Genomic DNA, 14,850 nt, shown 5'->3' with positions numbered 1-14,850 from the left:
CAGGATGGCGTTCTTGGCAATGTCTGACACTGCTGACATTACTCCAGACGATTCAGCCCTTTTCTAAGGATATCGTAGGGTTGCAACCTTATTGAAAGTGCTTTGAGCTCTCTGGAGTGTAGTGCGGCTTCAATTTTTTGCTCTGGTATACAGGATGGGACCACTAGAAACCGTTCAAAACCATTCGACAGAATTTGGAAGTGACCCGAAACAGCAAAAGTAGTTTGCGCTTATCCGGTCCTACTTTTTAGCGCACGTCTCGGTGTGATCACGGGGAGATCCACATCTCGGCAACATCCTCAGTACCACTTGTGCAACATTGTTGACCACATTAAAAATGTGCCTGTACGTAGACTTCAACAACCATTCCACTGCGTGGCGCTCTGGCGTTGCTCCAGCACCTGCTTGCGGGCATACACAATATGGGGGGTGTCGAAGGCGTTGCCTGCCTTCAGGTGCTAGAGCAGCAGCACAGCGCCACTCAGTTAAAGCGGTATCTAAGTCTCTTTATAGCTACATATTTTAGTGCTCGATAAAGATGCACGATTGGCAGTGAGGGTGCTGCCCAACTGTGGGGCTTACAGACGGTCTCTTTGCTATTTTATACAACAGAAGAGCCGAAAAAGCATAAACACTCTTTGCTTCTTCGGATCGCGATTAAATTTCGTCGAATGGTTTTGAGCTGTCCCTAGTGGCTCCAACCTGTATAAAACTGCGGCCGCACTACACTCCAAAGGGGTGTCATGAAGTTCAATGGGTTGCAGCCTCATGATGTCCTTGGAGAATGGTTGAATCGTCTGGGAGTGTGAGCAAGAACGTCCTCGTGTTGACCATCGCACTGTGAACTGTCGTTTTGTCCGCGGCTCCTGGTCTTGCGGTAGCGTTCTCGCTTCCCGCGCACGGGTTCCCGGGTTCGATTCCCGGCGGGGTCAAGGATTTTCTCTGCCTCGAGATGACTGGATGTTGTGCGTCTTTCATCATCATTTCATCCTCATTCATCCGCAAGTCGCCGAAGTGGCGTTAGAGAACTTGTGGTGCGGCGGCCGAACCGCCCCGCGAGGGGTCTCCCGGCCACCAATGCCATACGCTCATTCATTAACTGTCGTTTTCGTCTGCAGAATGTGTGGGACTCAAGACCTCAAGTGGAAGGGTGGACTCATTGACGCCCCTTGTGCCACCTCCAGGACCCTTTTCGTGTCGATTCTGAGCGGCGATGTGTCTGAAATGTTGTCCTCGGTAATCCATAAGAAAATTGCGTGATTACAACGCTGGGCGATTCTGATCTACGTCGTAGAGGCGTCAAAAGAAGGGTTGAAATGTGAGGAAGAGTGTGTGTGAGGATGTTCTTATGGTGTGACATTATTAACTCACTTTACACCTGATATGAACTTCTGAGCTGTGCCCTCTTTCTCGCTTGCGTCGGCACCTTGCTGTCTGGGCGGGTGACGTCACAGGACGCCACGCTCTCGCAGCATTACAGAGAAACGTAGTACGCACCTTTGAGTGGAACTTCGAACTTCTGCGTCGCAATGGGAGATAATTACGGAGTTTCAAAGAAGTAACCCTTTAACTGTGGTCCGCAGTGTAGTAAGCTGACATTTTACGACAATGCAGCTGTCTGCAGCTACAGTAATCCAATGTTATCTATCAAATGCCATAACCCACAAACGAAGCACTGTGCAGGGTGCAAACGAGTGAGTCCATCGCTCTCCGGTCCCTACATCGATAAAGCAGACTACCGATAGCAGCGTCAGAACCAGATGTGCTGCACCTACTAACTACAGCACTGATTCATATTACGTAAATAATGGGAAAAGTGATATCCTCTCTGTACTCCATGACTTGAGCGATTCTCATTTTTGTTGCAGGTTTCATCAACTGCAACACGAACGCGCTGCAGTCGCTGGCCCAGCTGCATGGTGAGTACGCCAAGTTATCTGTCTTCTGCATCACGAACAAACAATGTACGCTGCGCTCACTACGTTTATCTTGATTGTCGTTTTCCCTTTAGCGGTGTGTACTATGTTGAGATTAGCATTCCATCTGCTGTGACTAAAGAAGCATCCTACAATTTGCGTGGCTACAGCTACGGGAAACAAATGGTAGATCAGCGATGTACAATATGATATGGTATTGCAATATTTGTAAATGAGTCTGTGTGAAACATTGAAACAATGATGCAGATACAACAGGATCTTTTCTCTCTCTTAAAAAGATTCGCTATTAATCATTAAGTCAGGAGCTGGAAATCTGCTGTAACGGTTTTCGACGAACGAGAAGGTAGTAAACGTATGGATTGTTGTGCTGAAAGTAGCGAAATAGCCCTGTATACGTCTTTTAGTTATATATTAAGATTCCATAACGCAATTTCCTTTGCGTACTAAATGGTAGCCGATGACAGGAAGCATACAGACTGCCAGAAAAGACAATGATTTTTTTAAACGTAATCGTATTTTGTAATTATGTAAAACTGCAAGGAAAATTCTTATTTTCCCGTCGTATTTCGAATATACGCTGCCATATTACGTCGAAGAACAAGACTTCGTCGCGTGTTTAGTTCGTTTCCGTGCTGATAACACGCCTTTGAGCCCGACCTTTAAGTTCGAAACGAAACTTACCTTCTTCGGTCAGTTGCTACCGTCCTTGGTTCTCTCTATAATATGTAAACTCTTAGCCAGTGCTGTGGTTCTAGGCAGACACTCGCAGCTGTGAAGGAATTTTGCTGGGGCGTCTTGTGAAAGACTTATCTGACGTAGTCTCAGGTCCGAGCGAGATTAGGGCGAGTTATTGCACCAAAAGTCAAATCACGAATTGAGTTTCTTTATTGTCGATACAAGTCAGTGGATCTCGATGTTACGAGCTGCGAAGGGGTTATATCGTTCATACTCTTACTTAGAGAGAAACACGAATTAGCAGATTTTAAACTCAGTGTAGAATTCGTCATAACCAGCTTTCAAACGCCGTACTTCGTCACTGCAGCCACTTTTCTCTATTTTGAGCTGTCTTCTTCGTTTCTTGGTAATTTTAACACTTTGCTATTTCTAATAAATCTTCTATTATTTTCTTTCTTCGCCTCCCTTCGGGCTCTGAGCACTACGGGACTTAACATCTGTGGTCATCAGTCCCCTAGAACTTAGAACTACTTAAACCTAACTAACCTAAGGACATCACACACACCCATGCCCGAGGCAGGATTCGAACCGTAGCGGTCATGCGGTTCCAGACTGAAGCGCCTAGAACCGCACGGCCACACCGGCCGGCCCTTCGGTTTCTTCCCGAATATATTTTGTACCAGTATGCCTATTAAAATTGTTATGTTTAAATAAACATCCAAAAGCTTTTGTTTCCCATTTTCGAATATTTGCTATATGGTGTCTTTACTGCGCAATCTCATTAAAAATACTTTCATCCGACGTTCTTTGTGCCCAGCTGGTCTTCGTTATCCTTCTCCAATGCTACCTACATTTTCATCGCTTCTATACGCTTCAACAGTGTCTAGTTTTCATAGCCGTTAGGAGCACACTCCAAGTCGAGTTGTCCATAAACTATTTTTTTTATTTTCTATACTAAATGATTTATTCACTAGTACTTCGCTTCCTTCACTGAATGCAAGTTTAGCAGTTGAATTCTTTTTCTGCTTTCCGTGCTGCCTCTGTTGTCTTCTATAATTAAGAAGCTGAAGTAACTAAATTTATTGATTTCATCTACTTTATTTGTTTCGGTTTTCATGCCGGGGTTCTTCTTTTTTTATTTACGTGTTATAACAGTTTTGTGCAGTATAATTAAAGGATCACTTTTTCGAAACCACATAACTGCCACACATTTCGAAGCAAAAGTCTGAAATCCAATGTGCCTACAATCTTCCTCATACTGCAAGGTATCAAAAAAAAAAAAAAAAAAAAAAAAAAAAAAAAAAAAAAAAAAAAAAAAAAAAAAAAAAAAAAAAGACCGCAACTCATAAGTTCATGGGACGTATAATGTGCGTTAATGATGTCATACTGGCACCAAATTTCACCAAAATTCTGCCCAGCACCACCATGGATTTGTCGCAAGATGGCAAGGTTCGATAAAAGCAATACCAATCGCCGTTATATAAGTTTATTTGTAGGCAGCCAGTTTCGACGTTACACTACGTCATCTTCAGGCCTAAACTGCTCCATTCCAGGCCTAAAGATGACGTAGTGTAATGTCGAAACTGGATGCCTAGAAATAAACCTATATAACGGCGATTGGTATTGTTTTTATTGTAACTGAACAGCCGTAGTCCCATATTCCACCAGAAGATAGAGTTACATTCACTGAAGATGGCAAGGTCTTCACAACCCCATCTCACCCACATTTCACTCCTTTTTTTGTAGCTTCTGCGATGGAAGTCAGAACCGCGACGCCCAGCGTTGAAATCACGCGGTTTTCTTATGGGTGCCCGAAGAAAATATTTCAGAGACACCGACACTCAGAATAGACACCAAAAGGCTACAGGAGTGGCATAAAGGTCGTCAATGAAACCTCCCCTTTCCCTGGGGCGTTGACTCCCACACCTTTCGCGGTCGAAAACGACAGTTCGCATAGCGATCAGCAACAGGAAGACGCCGCTGACATCTTCAACTCTTCTCTAAGTGCACTGTGGTGCTACATCCTCACTGAACGTAATCGCACCCCGTTGGAGTACAGCGCGGCCTAAATTTTTACTCTCGTGTACAGGTTGGGAGCACTAGGGACCGTTCAAAACTATTTGATGAAAGATGAACGTAATCAAAAGCAGCAAAGGGTTCTTATGCATTTTGAGCTTTTCTGTTTCACGTCCTCCTGTGGCGTTATCAGGGGGTTGGGGGCGGGAGGACGGCGACATTGACATATGCGTGAATTAAACGGCAAAGAGTCACTATACGACACGCAAGTTCAGCAATACCTCCGGTGGCATCCGCTCATATTTATTGAGAATTTAAAAAAAATTGCCTTGACAGACAAAACTTGTGAAGTATCCTAGGCCCCTGCAGGCAGGCAACTGCTTGACACCCCTTCGATACCAGTTGCCTCCATACAGGCATGTGTGGCTACTTTGCAGTTTTCTCTAAAGAGACAGTTTTAAAATTCGCAATAAATGTGAAATGTGGGCTTGTGCAAGCGAGGGTATTGCCAAACTGCGGGGACCCTTTACTTTTTACGCACTCTTATGTCAATGTCGCACAACCCCCCCCCCCCCCCCCCGGCCGGCGCTCGTGGTCTCGCGGTAGCGTTCTCGCTTCCCGAGCACGGGGTCCCGGGTTCGATTCCCGGCGGGGTCAGGGATTTTCACCTGCCTCGAGATGACTGGGTGTTTGTGTTGTCCTCATCATTTCATCATCATCCAGGAAAGTGGCGAAATTGGACTGAGCAAAGATTGGGTAATTGTACGGGCGCTGATAACCACGCAGTTGAGCGCCCCACAAACCAAACATCATCATCATCATCACCACCCCCCCCCCCCCATGGTCACGCCGAAGGAGGGCGTGAAAGTGGCTGAAAATGCACACGAGAGCAAAAATTATAGTCGTAGTCGCGCTCTACTCCAATGGAGTGTGATCGCTTTCAATGACGATGTATGCCAACAAAGCACTTACAGAACGGTTGAAATGTCCAAGGGTGTCAGTAGTATTGAAGGTTGTCAACAACGTCGTCCTGTGTCTCATCGCAACGCGCACACTGTCGTTTTGGGCGGCAAAATGTATGGAAATCGATGACATCCTTACACTGAAATGCATTACGTGTGGTTTTATTACGAGTCGACATAACTTGCTAAAATATGCAGAAAATTGTCGCCGCTGCGGTCAGAAAGTGAGTTCCTTCCTAGCAGAAGGAGGCGATTGTGCCAGAGTATGGCTTTCTGGGAGGTTTCCTTCGGACCAAAAACGTGTCACGAACGCGCCTGTGGGAACTTTTCGTAACGGCGTCCCACGGCCGACTTGCGGCGAAGGCGACTGCCTGCGCCCGCCGCCCACGGCCACAATGTGCGCCTGCGCGTGTCGCCGGCCCGTATGGCACAACACCTGTCCCTGTCCCTGTCTCGTACACAGTGAGGCGAGCCGAGGTGCTCGCTGCTATAAGGTTACAACCCGTGACCAAGCGGGAGCACCATGTCCGAAAGGGCGCCGCTGCCGCCCGCTTGTCACACACTTACTTTGGTCGTCTTGCGTTTAGATCCAAGTTTCTGCATTCTTTGCTGTCTGATTCGCTTCCAACAGCAGTTACAAGGTTATTCCTACGTACCGAGGGGTCATAATTAAAGTGCAGCTACTCACAGAGGTCCAGCGTGTGATGTCATTATCGTATGGCAACAAAACTTGGTAGATATACTTTCGCGTTACTGCGGAACCGATTTACACTGGAAAAATTAGTTCCAATTTTGGCCATCAGCTGCAAACCTGGCGCTCTAAAACATCCCATCGACGTCACCGGTGCTCATACTGAAGAAATTGTGTAAGTAGCATTCAATAATATCAGTATTATGTCTTTCAAATTCTGAAGGTGGCAGGGGTAAAATACAGGGAGCTAAAGGCTATTTACAATTTGTACAGTAACCAGATGGCGGTTACAAGAGTCGAGGGGCATGAAAGGGAAGCAGTGGTTGGGAAGGGAGTGAGACAGGGTTGTAGCCTCTCCCCGATGCTATTCAATCTGTATATTGAGCAAGCAGTAAAGGAAACAAAAGAAAAGTTCGGAGTAGGTATTAAAATCCATGGAGAAGAAATAAAAACTTTAAGGTTCGGCGATGACATTGTAATTCTGTCAGAGACAGCAAAGGACTTGGAAGAGCAGTTCAACGGAATGGACAGTGTCTTGAAAGGAGGGTATAAGTTGAACATCAACAAAAGCAAAACGAGGATAATGGAATGTAGTCGAATTAAGTCGGGTGAAGCTGAGGGAATTAGATTAGGAAATGAGTCACTTAAAGAAGTAAAGGAGTTTTGCTATTTGGGGAGCAAAATAACTGATGATGATCGAAGTAGAGAGGATATAATATATAGACTGCCAATGGCAAGGAAAGCGTTTCTGAAGAAGAGAAATTTGATAACATCGAGTATAGATTTAAGTGTCAGGAAGTCGTTTCTGAAAATATTTGTGTGGAGTGTGGAAGCGAAACACGGACGATAAATAGTTTAGACAAGAAGAGAATAGAAGCTTTCGAAATGTGGTGCTACAGAACAATGCTGAAGATTAGATGGGTAGATCACATAATTAATGAGGAGGTATCGAGCAGAATTGGGGAGAAGAGGAGTTTGTGGCAGCATCAAGGGATCACCAATTTAGTATTGGAGGGCAGTGTGGAGGGTAAAAATCATAGAGGGAGACGAAGAGATGAATACACTAAGCAGATTCAGAAGGATGTAGGTTGTAGTAGGTATTGGGAGATGAAGAAGCTTGCACAGGATAGAGTAGCATGGAGAGCTGCATCAAACCAGTCTCAGGACTGAAGACCACAGCAACAACACCAACAACAAGAACAACAATGTCTTTCTCATTTGTTTGATCTTTTCTGCCCACATTCCGTGCCGAATCCATCACATATGGAAACATTTCAATCTTACGTCTTTCTTGCATCCACAGCGCCAGATTTGCACCTGGGAGAGAAAAATTGCAACAATTTTTTTACAGCAAATATCGGTTTCGCTTTAACGCATCACAATATCTACCAACTTTCGCTGCCAACTATAATTACAGCCAACAGTGGAACTCAGTGAGTAGCTGCACTTTAAATGTAACCACCCAGAACCTCCAGGGTTTCAGAAGGCGGCTGTGCGAAAACTATAAGACATACAGAAGATAAATACAAATCGGTGGAAAGAGCATGTCCCCAAGTTTCGATTCGTAATATGCGCGGCGACGTAGTTGCACTAGGCGACGGGCGTGTCAGAATATGTACACAATTCATCCGCTCCGTGCTATCGCATCTAATTAGTTCGCGCCTGTAGATATTCGACCCAATGAAGAGATTTGCAAAGCGAGCTGCTGGCATTGCGCCTTTCCGGACAACAGCAGGACCCTCTTCAGCGGATCGCATGTGCTCTTCCACCTGTATTGACGTTTGCCACGTCACAAACTGTATCACACTGATCACCTATAACCTGAGTTAAAAACGTGGAGGCATGCTCCACCACTGCCTATTGTCTGTATGGCTTGTAGTTTTCGGCCAGGTGTCTCCTAAAACCCGAGGCATTTATCAACAACGCTGTAGGGTTACATAGTGTGAGGGCATTACATGTCATACCCTAACCATGGTAAATCCAGTTTTCTGACTGGCCATGGTTCCTGTAGGTGATTAGTCATCGAAAGCAACAAAAGTAGCGCTCTGGCTGTTGCAGATGGAGTTGGCCCGTTGCCCCTAAAATCTTTTTTTCTACGCACATCTGAAATAATATGTGATGGTTTCTTCCTTGAGCTATTTCCTGGTACAATTGTTATTACGTCTATTAGCTGAATCACAGCCATCCATCACTGTTACATGTAATCACGTGGCTGCTTCATGCGACTAGACCTGCTCTGCTTTTTCTGTGCATTTCTGTTTTCACGCACCCCTCGCGATAACAATACCTCAGATTTTTCACTTCTTTCGTGAGTTGTCGAGATTTTCAACGAAAAGCTTCTTTTTCAAACCTTTATCAGTTCTATCATGACCAAATTCGACATATCTGTGTTGCAGTAATGAAGGTACTTATAAAGCTAATACGTTTATCAAGAAATATTGTCATTACACTCCTGTTTTCACTTGTGCCTTTTCATTATAGCCCAACGAAGAGAAGTGTGTTTCTAAAACCGACCAACGTGTCGCATTTTGGAATTGCTTGAGGTCCACTACATACAGATAGTCCTCGATCTTCGATCAAGAGATGGCACTATAATGGTCAGCAAAATGATATACTGCGTGTTCCATATACACTGTGTGGGTCCCGTTTGTGTGAAAGTACACAATAGCTCCATGTGTTTCAGTTCGAAGTGTAATAGGAAGTAGCTTTTTGATTCACTTGCAAAACGGTGCTTACACGTTGCAAGCTTATCACACGACCGGCATGTGGCCTGGAAATCATCAGAAAGTTGTACTGAACAGCTTATCCAGTAAGCAGGAAACTAACGACCGACTGAAATGAAATAGTACAAATTCACCACTCGCTAGTACTGCAGACAGATTTCGTAACAACATTCCTACACTGCTGAATGAAAAGGGGTCCCAAGCTCATAAATACTTACAGATTAAAACAGTTGTCACTCCTTGTATCCATTAAGATTTCATTTTACTGCGGAACTTTACTCATTAGTCAGCATTTCAGCCTGAGCCTGGCACGGATCTGGTACACATCGTAAGGAATCTTTTATTTTTCACTAAGATTACCATACATTTTTAAGAAGAATAACTTGGTGGGTATTTACTCAGAAACATACAAACAGCTCTTGTGACAAGCAGTTGAGTCCCATTACATTTTTTCACTATGTTGATATTTCTCTTTTTCGCCTTAAATGTGTAGGATAAGCTCTCGAGCCTCCTGCAATCAACAACAGTCTTGTGGAGAACAAGTTGCAACGAAACATGTTCACTAGTTCCTTCCGTTTTCTGAGAAGCCCAGACATGTGTCATCGGTAAAAGTTCTGCAATATCACCTGTTGTCACCACCTTTTCTGATGAAGTGTAGTACCCGGAACGTACCGCAAACTTTTACTTACATCGTTCTGTTTCCCTGGGTTTAGTAACTGGGTAGGTCTTGGCAACAAGTGTGCGAAGCCACGTTATGCTTAATGAGTAGAAAGTAAGTTTGCAGTTGTGGCTGGCGCCAGGACGGCGCATCTCGGTTGAGTAGTGCTGCTAATATGTTGATTACCTGAAAAAGAATCCATATAAAAAGCTTGGTTGTATAATTTTTTAACAGTATAATACTGTCACTTGCTCTACATTGGACAGGTAGGGTTGCGTGTTGCGAAGACATTTACGTGACGGGTTCAGTGCCAGCTGACCTGAGTGGTAATACTCGTTGGTCGATAACGAAGAAATGTCAGAAACGATAATTTCAGTTCCCTTAGAAAAGCTGTCGCAGAAAAGTGAAAATCAGTGTTATTGTTTTCTCAGAGTTTAAACGCAGTCTATGAACGTAATCAGCTCAAACACGAGACCATACAGTGCAATAAAGTCAATATTCTGGGCATAATGTAAAACGGTAGCTGGGGCATAATGTAAAACGGTAGCTGCGTGTTACACGTTGCTTGGCTTTGCCAGGCGCTCAGACGACAATAAATTAAGATTCTTGTAGGCCTAGTTACTACTCAACAGAAAAAAATGTCGATTTTTGGGTGGCGCACCATAAGAATGATTCGATCGTGATGATTCAGTTAAAAAAAGGCACTGGATTCGCATTCTTGAGAAGTAAGGAACAGTTACTAATACGACCACCAAATTTAGGTGTTCTTAAGTTTCCTCGAATCATTTAGGACGAATGCAGGGAAAGTTTCTCTAGAAAAACCACGGGCTTTTTCTACCCGAGCTTGTCCTCCGATGTTTCTTCGTACAAACATAACCTCAACATTAGAGATGCACGAAACATTCGGCAGCTCAAATCCTCGATATAGCCGTTATTGTACTGAAATCTTTGTCAGTTCGAGTTACCGTTGTTGTCAGAAGTCATGTTCAATTGAGACGTTCAGAATTCAATGAAGCAGAGGCTGGAAGGACTCGCTTGTATTTCCGGCACTGAACGTCTTAGCTTCGCTTCCTTGCTTGTGAACATTTAACACGCACTCGCTGACAGCTTTTAAAAGCAAACCTAACTGTTTTAACCTTCTTGTCTCCATATGCTAACACGAAATGGCGTAATCCTGTCTCTGCGTTACATGGAGTGCCAACTGAAGGACGAATTCTGATTTCATTGGCGAGGGGCTATCGAGGTAACGACGTCACTCAACCTGCGAAACACGATCCTGCTTGTGGCCACGCTACGTCTCGTGGCACATATGATTTGTAAAACAGTCCTTATAAGAGCAGTTAAGCGAAAAAAAAGAAAGAGCGTTAACACAAGCACCTAGACTGCGAACTCAGACAATGGGTGACAGTACATTCACCTAATGTTCTTATCTAAACTGCACCTCTCTGATAGCACGATGCCCCACATTTTGCATCGTCAATGCGACAGTGACTTCAGATAAGCAACAATTACAGTTTTTCGCCCTCTGCTATCATTCGGCCAGCAACTATCGCTTCGGTTAAAGAATGAATCTGGTTTTCTTCGTTTTTATGTTTTTGTGTCTTTGAGAAGAACTACAGCTTTACGCTGTTTCAAAACATGTGTCGAGCTCTCTTCCGCTTGATTCTGACAGCGATATAAACGTCTGCTTTTTGAAAATTATTCACTGAATGAATCACATGTCATTCGTATTAACGATGTCCCCTTGTCTTTGGCTTACTAACCCATGTGCTAGCATAAAATTTTGATACACATTCACATTTTTGGTATTCATTTATAGCTTGCAACTTCAAGATGTCTGTTATGCATTTGCTTTCTTCAGTATTCTGGACGAATAAATCGACAGTGAGGACGACATAGTTGTGTTCTGTGATGTACATTATATACAGTCTGTACTCTATTGTAGTGGCCATTACGGTGAGCAGAATAGTCGGTATCAGAAAACAAGGAAATGAATTGTACCATGTGACCAGCAGCTGCAAAGCTCGGTGAACGATCCACCACATACACTCCTGGAAATTGAAATAAGAACACCGTGAATCCATTGTCCCAGGAAGAGGAAACTTTATTGACACATTCCTGGGGTCAGATACATCACATGATCACACTGACAGAACCACAGGCACATAGACACAGGCAACAGAGCATGCACAATGTCGGCACTAGTACAGTGTATATCCACCTTTCGCAGAAATGCAGGCTGCTATTCTCCCATGGAGACGATCGTAGAGATGCTGGATGTAGTCCTGTGGAACGGCTTGCCATGCCATTTCCACCTGGCGCCTCAGTTGGACCAGCGTTCGTGCTGGACGTGCAGACCGCGTGAGACGACGCTTCATCCAGTCCCAAACATGCTCAATGGGGGACAGATCCGGAGATCTTGCTGGCCAGGGTAGTTGACTTACACCTTCTAGAGCACGTTGGGTGGCACGGGATACATGCGGACGTGCATTGTCCTGTTGGAACAGCAAGTTCCCTTGCCGGTCTAGGAATGGTAGAACGATGGGTTCGATGACGGTTTGGATGTACCGTGCACTATTCAGTGTCCCCTCGACGATCACCAGTGGTGTACGGCCAGTGTAGGAGATCGCTCCCCACACCATGATGCCGGGTGTTGGCCCTGAGTGCCTCGGTCGTATGCAGTCCTGATTGTGGCGCTCACCTGCACGGCGCCAAACACGCATACGACCATCATTGGCACCAAGGCAGAAGCGACTCTCATCGCTGAAGACGACACGTCTCCATTCGTCCCTCCATTCACGCCTGTCGCGACACCACTGGAGGCGGGCTGCACCATGTTGGGGCGTGAGCGGAAGACGGCCTAACGGTGTGCGGGACCGTAGCCCAGCTTCATGGAGACGGTTGCGAATGGTCCTCGCCGATACCCCAGGAGCAACAGTGTCCCTAATTTGCTGGGAAGTGGCGGTGCGGTCCCCTACGGCACTGCGTAGGATCCTACGGTCTTGGCGTGCATCCGTGCGTCGCTGCGGTCCGGTCCCAGGTCGACGGGCACGTGCACCTTCCGCCGACCACTGGCGACAACATCGATGTACTGTGGAGACCTCATGCCCCACGTGTAGAGCAATTCGGCGGTACGTCCACCCGGCCTCCCGCATGCCCACTATACGCCCTCGCTCAAAGTCCGTCAACTGCACATACGGTTCACGTCCACGCTGTCGCGGCATGCTACCAGTGTTAAAGACTGCGATGGAGCTCCGTATGCCACGGCAAACTGGCTGACACTGACGGCGGCGGTGCACAAATGCTGCGCAGCTAGCGCCATTCGACGGCCAACACCGCGGTTCCTGATGTGTCCGCTGTGCCGTGCGTGTGATCATTGCTTGTACAGCCCTCTCGCAGTGTCCGGAGCAAGTATGGTGGGTCTGACACACCGGTGTCAATGTGTTCTTTTTTCCATTTCCAGGAGTGTATTACATCAACGTAGCTTGTATGGCGTATCGCAGCACCACAATCGTATCCTGTTCATTCGGCTGGTACTATTACCAAACATAACGTGACCGTCACTGCCTTGTGTGTGTGTGTGTGTGTGTGTGTGTGTGTGTGTGTGTGTGTGTGTGTGTGTGTAACTTCCCACCAGTATGGCGCAACGACGCTCTTTGAAGGCCTTTCCCACATGCAACCGGAAAGCGGACATCTACTGTCATACGTCACCGCTTACCGCATACCAGCTCTGTTCTCTTTGATGTACAGTCTGTGCCACAAATACTGCTACGTGAGCAGCTAGACTAAAGTGCCTGCGCAAGGAAAAACGCTTTAAATAACACATACCATTATTTAAAAACAGCTACCCTTGAGCGCTTGTGCTAGTATATGAGCGGGTGTTCTGCGGGGGATCCACAACAGTACGCCTTGATATTTTCTACTTCATTATGACGTTTTCGACTCAATCATACAACTCGTACATGCATTAACAGACTCAGCGTGTGTATTTTTCGCACGGTATGAGAAATCTTCAGTACACCTGTAGTCATTTCGAATGACATGATCTTTAACAAAAGCACACGTGTTCCTAGAGCTGTTTTTGAATTCCTGTGACTGCTTAGTGAAATAAAGCACACAAACTGATCTGCAAAGGCGAGGCTACAGGGAGGAGGTTGAGGATAAATTATAATCTTGTACACTCGTGCCTAGTCGCGTTTTACGCTCCAGAGATAACGTTGACAACTAATTATATGTTTAGCAAACTTGAATGTAGAAATACAGAGTAATTTGCTCCGCTTGATCGTAAGTGTTTCTTAAGTGTATTTTTATAAACTTCTCTCTCTAGTCTGTGCCATTCAGTTTGCTGAAGAAAGAGCAGGACGGTTTTTACAAAATTTAAGCGCAACGCGAACCCCATATTATATCGCAAGATACAAGTAGTGTGGATAATAGTTGCAATTCTCGAAGACGGACGTGCATCGAAACAAACACCGCGGAGCCTTAATTTATTGTTAAACTGTAAATTTCTGTACTTCTATGATTTTACTCACTCGCCCTGTAATATTTATCTAATTTCATTTACGTTCTATGAGACTTTCCAGCTGGAATGAGTGTTATCTTGCGTGTTTACCTATTGTGGAGTTTGCGTGCACAATCATCGTATAAGAGGCAGTTTGGTATTTCTGTTCATGGTATGGTTTCATTTTTTTTTCACAGAAATATTATTATTTTTTAAATTGTTACAGCCAAAGACTCAACGTGAAAGTAGTAGAAAGGTAAAGTTGTCATCGACCAGAAGATTGTTTCGAACACTACAGTGTATTATTCAAAAAATGGTTCAAATGGCTCTGAGCACTATGGGACTTAACTGCTGAGGTCATCAGTCCCATAGAACTTAGAACTACTTAAACCTAACAAACCTAAGGACATCACACACATCCATGCCCGAGGCAGGATTCGAACCTGCGACCGTAACGGGCCCGCGGTTCCATACTGAAGCGCCTAGAACCGCTCGGCCACAACGGCCGGCTGGCTGTTATCCTAGGAACGTAAATACATCACTAGTTATGAAACTGGAGGCGTATTATTGAAGACGTGCTGCTGGAATCCAGCGTTTATAGGCTACGGGTAAGCGGATGTCGGAACAGATCCTTTAGCAAACTACGGACGACTCGTTCCCCCATTTTCTTGCGGGCGAGTTACTGTT

The 14,850-nt window shown here is 45.2% G+C and overlaps 1 protein-coding gene across 1 annotated transcript in view; it reads left to right on the top strand.

The window, feature by feature from the left end:
• Window positions 1-14,850, top strand: part of LOC126188771 (translational regulator orb2) — a 473,294-nt gene that overhangs the window by 204,045 nt on the left and 254,399 nt on the right. Inside the window, exon 3 of the mRNA XM_049930383.1 lies at window positions 1,869-1,919. Coding sequence (XP_049786340.1) covers window positions 1,869-1,919 — 51 coding nt within the window. The remainder of the gene's footprint in view (window positions 1-1,868; window positions 1,920-14,850) is intronic.

The sequence above is a fragment of the Schistocerca cancellata genome, chromosome 5, assembly GCF_023864275.1.
Source record: "Schistocerca cancellata isolate TAMUIC-IGC-003103 chromosome 5, iqSchCanc2.1, whole genome shotgun sequence".
Lineage (NCBI taxonomy): Eukaryota > Metazoa > Arthropoda > Insecta > Orthoptera > Acrididae > Schistocerca > Schistocerca cancellata.
Note: the sequence above shows the minus strand (reverse complement) of the source record. Positions and strands in the feature narration are given on the sequence as shown.